This window comes from Alosa pseudoharengus, unplaced genomic scaffold, assembly GCF_046254945.1.
Source record: "Alosa pseudoharengus isolate Yale_2024_CS ecotype anadromous, Long Island Sound unplaced genomic scaffold, YU_APseudo_1.1 YU_APseudo_1.1_scf_18, whole genome shotgun sequence".
Classification (NCBI taxonomy): domain Eukaryota; kingdom Metazoa; phylum Chordata; class Actinopteri; order Clupeiformes; family Clupeidae; genus Alosa; species Alosa pseudoharengus.
In genome coordinates, this window is record NW_027468650.1 from 27,826,345 (window position 1) to 27,832,408 (window position 6,064).

Genomic DNA, 6,064 nt, shown 5'->3' on the forward strand with positions numbered 1-6,064 from the left:
GATCCTTTGGAACAAACAGCAGATGAATGCTTTTGCCAAGGTTAATATCTACTTGACACTCTTTCTTTCTCTTTCTTTTCATCCTTCTCTCTCTCCATATCTCTCTCCTTCTCTACGTTTTGTTTCCTTACCACAGTTTCTCTCTACTCGTTCATAGAGTCCTCTTTTTTATTATTCATTTAAAAAAAACTTCTTTGAGAAAAAGGTTTATCAGACCTTGACATCTCTCTCCAAGTTCCAGGTACATTTCTGCCATTAGTGTGTTGTGAGCATAGAACTGGGAGCTATCATCTCCCCATCTGTATGTGTGGAGGTGGGTCTGTATGGGTAGTCATATCCTAGCTGTGGAGCAGCAACACACTGAAAAAAATATATTTCTTGTCAGTTTTATGACTAGTAAAATACTCACCGGTGACAAGAACTAATAACTATATTTTCCACCCACTCGGTGGTGAATAGCAGCAGACACAATTGACATCTTTGTCTGAGTCTTTTGGATAGAAACCACCAAGGATGTTTACAAATAACCATTTAGAGGCCATTTTGTGCCGTTCTAAAGACACTCAGTACCATCCATAACCATCAGTTTACAGACAAATCCATTCTTTCCAGTCCTTTTCAGGTAATAACCATTCCATGTCTGGGACCTTGAGCTGGATAGACAGCATAAACTGATTAGGTCACTCCTGTGTGTTCATTTTAAGTAATCCAATCAGCAATTGATGTGAGTCCTTTAAAGTCCTTCCATTCATGAGTGGGCTGAGCTGAGCTGCTCTCTGTAAGTGAATGCTGTCTCAGTCCCACCTGGCTTCTCCCTGGTTCAGCTGTCTGTGGATCTGTTTGAAGTAGCAGAAGGTCTGGGTTTATTGTCTTCACTCTTTCCAGCAGGGGCATGTGGATTTCCGCTGCACCATTTTGTTGGGATTCAATCAGAGCAAATGTAACAAACACCCTTGTTATAAGCATTTGTCATCATCAGCAACGATCAATCATGAAAACGTCCTTCGCATTTTTCCTGAATTGATTTCAATTTACTCAAGTCAGATGGCCTGGTATCTCTTGACGCTTTTGTAAAGTTTGAGTTTTGTTGAAAAAGTCTTTTTAAAAAAGTTTTGTTTAATCCTGGTCAATCCTGGTTATCTCCAGATTTGCCCCTCTCCTCCACTGTCCAACGTGGCCCTCTTCAACTTCTTATACTCATACACATAAACATGATTGTGTGTGTGTGTGTGTGTGTGTGTGTGTGTGTGTGTGTGTGTGTGTGTGTGTGTGTGTGTGTGTGTGTGTGTGTGTGTGTGTGTGTGTTTCTTTCTGGACTCTCAGTTGAACCGCAACCAGCCAGTGACATTACACGACATCCTCCGGATCCTGCGTCTGCACGTGTCCGTGCCGCAGTGTGATATCTTTGGCTACCTGAGCATCGACTCCGAGATCGTCATCCTCATCGTGCCTGTGGACCAGAAGCCCACACCAATACAAGTACATTATAGCAGTACAGGCACAACATGGGGGGGGGGGGGAGAGAGAGTCTGCAAATGCTTGAATGAAAGAATGAATACATGGACACACATCATTTTGGGTCTACAGTCTAATATATACTATCTCCTTCCTTTCTTTTTTCTTTCTCTTCTTTGCCTTTCACTGCACTTTCTCTTTCTATCATTCTGTCTCTGTTGACATGGATTGCAAACACTCTCATCTCAATCTAAACCAAACTAGATGTACCGCAGAGCGGTACAAAATATGACCGCCGCCCAGTCCAGCACATTTTTTCCACAAAAATAAATCACGCTGAAAGGCCTATATGATTCTAACTGTCTCACTAAATTGCATTATCCACACTCAATTCTCACTGATATCTGCTAGACAACAAGTACCAAAACATGATTAGTTCATAGATTTCACATGTAAAATTAATTTTATACAACCCCACCTCCATCTTGCCTGTTCATAATTCTGAGAAATTCTTGAATTGTGTGCATGTGTGCATGTACATGTTTATGTTATGCGTGTGTGTGTGTGTGTGTGTGTGTGTGTGCGTGCTTGTGTGTGTGCCTGCGTATGTGCCTGTGCATGCAAGCGTACATATGTCTACTGTGTGAGTATGTGTCATACGTATGATTACTGTAAATGTATGTGTGTGTGTGTGTGTGTGTGTATCTGTTTGTGCACATGTGTGCACATGAAATGGGTTAACATGACCCCTGGAGGCAAACATACGGAAAAAAATGGTCCTCCGACCTAAACCCTACGGTTTTCGAGATATTCACAGAAAACTGTGTCTGCCCTACCCTCCTTTCGGGGGGTCCAGTCCAGCGGGGGGGCTACAGATCAAAACGAAAAACGATGGTTCCATGCTATCCATGTGGGGTTACATGCCCACCAAGTTTCGTGTACCCCGGTCTTTCAGTGTCCCGGGAATCATTGACAGAAATTTGGGCATGCGAAAAAGAAAAAAAAAAAAAAAAGAAAAAAAAAATCTGACTAAACCTATATTCGCTGCGCGGCGGTCATAATAAGGTGCAAATATCCATCAGAGAAAAGGCATTACAAAACGCAGACACATCTTTATAGATGAGTGAGTGAGTGAGTAAAGAAATTAACACAGAAATGACAGAGTGAATGAGTTAATAAATGATCACAAATTGAATGAATAAATGAGGTGTAAGCTATTAGCCCACTAATTGAGTTGCCTATATAGTGAAGGTCTATCCGTCTAATCCGTCTTTCTTTCCCTCTCTCCCTTCCTCTCGTGTACTCTTTTTCTCTCTTACTCTGAGTCTTTCTCTAAGTTGACAGTGACAGTGATTGCAGCTGCTTTCATCTGAATCAGCTGAATAATGAGCTGTAAATTGCAATCAAAGAGAACACCGTTGCAACAATATTTTGCCCTCACTGACTCGTCTCGATCTGCCTGCCTCTTCCTGCGTCCTCACCATCTTTTCTCGCTAAAGAATATGAGCTGATTAGCTAGAAGACAACATATGGCTGAATACAGCAGCGGAAATGCTGATATCCTTTGCTTTAAAAAAAAAAAAACTTTTACATTTTTATTTTTATATCACTCAGTAAGGTGCAGTGAGGGGATTTTTGCAAGCAGTTCAAGCAGTTTAAGTCAAGGCTTGAGCGTGTGTGTGTTTGTGTGTGGTGCTGTGTGCTGTCTAAGACACAGAGAGGCCATTTCCACAAGTGTCCCTCCTATTTCCACTAATTGCCACAGAAATATCTGCCAGAGGAGCAAAACTTGCAATAGCGACCTAATTAAAGTTCCCCCATCTACTATGTGCAAACGTAAGTGTAAGGATCATTAATTAAATTACTCCAATCAGTCAAGTGATTTCGTTTAGTATGACTACCAGTTGAAAGAGGAAATGATGGTGTGTAGGTGTGTGTGTATGTATTTTCTATTTCGTCTGTGTGTGTGGCCTATAGCTAAATGGGAGTTTCTCTCTCCACTGTCACTGTGGGCTTGCTGTGAGGAGCTTAAAGGGGAACTTGGCAACTATTTCAACGTAATAAACCCGTTTAGAAATCATTTGGATGGTTAAATGACCTGTTCCGGTGAAAATGGTGACTTTCCCCGCTGCGCCTAGCGTCCACAGGCGGAAAACCAACCTTGCAACATTGAGACCACCGTCCCGGAAAGAGAAGTGAGAAACAAGAAACTCGTTTTAAATCGTGTTTCTTACCTTTTAACATCCACATAGTTCTGCTAAACTTATGCTAACGGTTCGCTAGCTTGTTAACAAATCCATGTGCTTTATCGTTACCTTTTCCCACAGTTTGAAATAGCATAATGCACAATTTCAACAGCAAAGGGGGAAATCCTGCCAAGTTTCCCTTTAACTCTCAGTGTGCACAAAGCACCTTGAGCCTCTGCTCATTGACACTGTTTTGTGAACAAGCGCAAGCGAAGTGAAGTGGCAGTTTTCATGTCAGCCACAGGTTGGTGCGAGTGGTGAGGGTGAAGTCTAAATGGGATATTTTCAGGTTTATGATGCAATTTTCACTGATTTAACGGTCACTCTTTGTGTCATTCCCCACCACCACCACCACCACCCTATACCACAGATTGAGGCGTGCAGCAAAGAGTCAGAGAAGATCGATTCTCTCATCAACTACGGCAGCCCCACGCTGGTGTCACACGTGCCCCTCTCCGCTTTCCTGACGTCGGAGGTCAAGGTGTCCACCATCAGCTCATCGGCCCTGCGCTCCGCTACCCCCCTTCCTCTCTGCCTCCCCCTCTCCCTCCTCCTGCTGCTCCTCATGTTGGCTGGAGTGCCGTGGGGCCACTAGTCCTCTTCCTCTCCCAACACCCTTCCTCCTCCTCCTCCCCCTTCCCTTCTCCTTCTCCCCCACCAGAAATAACCTCACTCCCAGCTCCAACACCCGGTTGCCTAGCAACACGACCGTGTGTGCCTGACCTCTGACCCTTTGCGGTCGCCGTGGGTGACGGAAGGGTTTCAGCCTGTTCCTGCCTTTTGACAATCACTACAGAAGCCCGACGAGGACAATCAGAATCAGCTTTTTTTAATAGAAATGAAACAATCAAACTGAATAAACCATGTGGGGACTGGGGAAAGTAGTAGTACAGGCAGTCATTTTGTGTTCTTCCTATAGAGCAAGCTAAGGGGAGGCAGAACTCATCTGTGCTGCTCTGTTTAGGCCAGATGCTCTTCCCTTCTCTGAGGAGAGGGAGATGGAAAGAGAGAAAGACAAAGGTAGAAAGCGAGGGATAGAGATAGAGAGAAAGGGAAAAGAACGGCCAGGTGGCTGGATTTCTTGGGGAGACAAATTTGTCTCCCCATACGACATCTGTCCTGGTCATTTGGGCGTCATCACTGCTTAACCCTCGGCCCCAACTCCCCCACTCCCCTCCCCCTTTGACCCACTCTCTTGCACGTGTCTCTATGTAAATAAGAGGGTCGAGAGATGCTGTGTTTGAACTGGAACAATTGGACAGGAAAATCATTCCACCCCCATAAGCTCAAAGACGAAAAAGGGATCTTTGTTGTTCCTCTGTAGAAAAAGATAATTCACGAAGGAAGAGGAGCCATTCGTTAGTGAATATGACAATCATTGCTTATCCACTAGTGGGTAATATCAACAGTATATATATATATATATAAATATATATATATATATAAATATATATCTGTAAAAAATCTTATATGAAGTAATGCAAAAATGTAATGTATGAATTAATGAAATAGTAAAATGTTTTATTTTGTTCTAAAATGAAGAAGCTCAGATCACGATGTGCCATGTTTTAAATGTTATTCTTGCATGACAATTATGAAGGATTTTTTTTTTTTTTGTCCTGAATGTATTGTGTCCTGCGTCTTTGTCCTCGTGTCCATGTCCTTGTCCTGATATATTTTTATCAAACTGCCTATGACACATGAAGTCTCCTCCCCCCATCCCCTACCTTATCGACAGTATTATTGTGCCAGGGCAGCTGAATTGCAACAGATTCTCTATTGTTGTCTTATCTTTCTTCTTTTCTGCTCTTTGTTTTTGCTTTGTTTTGTTTGTTTACTGTTTTGTTGTTTGACATTTCCTGTCATATTTTGTACTACATTAAATGTGTTCATATTTGCCAACATGAGTGGAGTCCGTAGAGGTTGTTCTGGCTGCTCAGCGTGCCTTTAAATTTCGCCAAGTGGCTCGTGATTTTAAACGGCCCCTTTGCAATGTGTTTAAACGCCAAGAGAATGCATGTTTTATAACAGTGTGGACAGAGTGCTGTGTCTGGTGTGTTGCATCATACAGATTTCATAATAATTGCTTTCGCAGTGCTGGATCTTATTCCAGGCAGGTGGTGGAATGTCTCCTAGGACATCGGCAACCTCAACATTTAAAACACATTATGCATCCTCTCTCTCACACACACACACACACAATCACACACACAATACAATTACACACACAAACACATTATCGGTATTATAATTGATGCACACACACACACACAAAACCTCATGCGTGCATCGGAATACCTTTTAGTGCTGTCCCTGATATTACAGTGTGTCTGGCTGTCAAATGTCCCTATTGTATAGAGAAT

General features: G+C 42.7%; 1 protein-coding gene across 1 annotated transcript in view; it reads left to right on the forward strand.

The window, feature by feature from the left end:
* reck (reversion-inducing-cysteine-rich protein with kazal motifs) overlaps nucleotides 1-5,626 on the forward strand; it is a 59,659-nt gene extending 54,033 nt beyond the window's left edge. Inside the window, exons 19-21 of the mRNA XM_076290810.1 lie at nucleotides 1-40; nucleotides 1,324-1,479; nucleotides 4,072-5,626. The exon at nucleotides 1-40 is cut by the window's left edge and continues 34 nt beyond it. Of these exons, the coding sequence (XP_076146925.1) occupies nucleotides 1-40; nucleotides 1,324-1,479; nucleotides 4,072-4,296 (421 nt within the window). The 3' untranslated portion in view covers nucleotides 4,297-5,626. The remainder of the gene's footprint in view (nucleotides 41-1,323; nucleotides 1,480-4,071) is intronic.
* The last annotated feature ends 438 nt before the right edge of the window (nucleotides 5,627-6,064 follow it).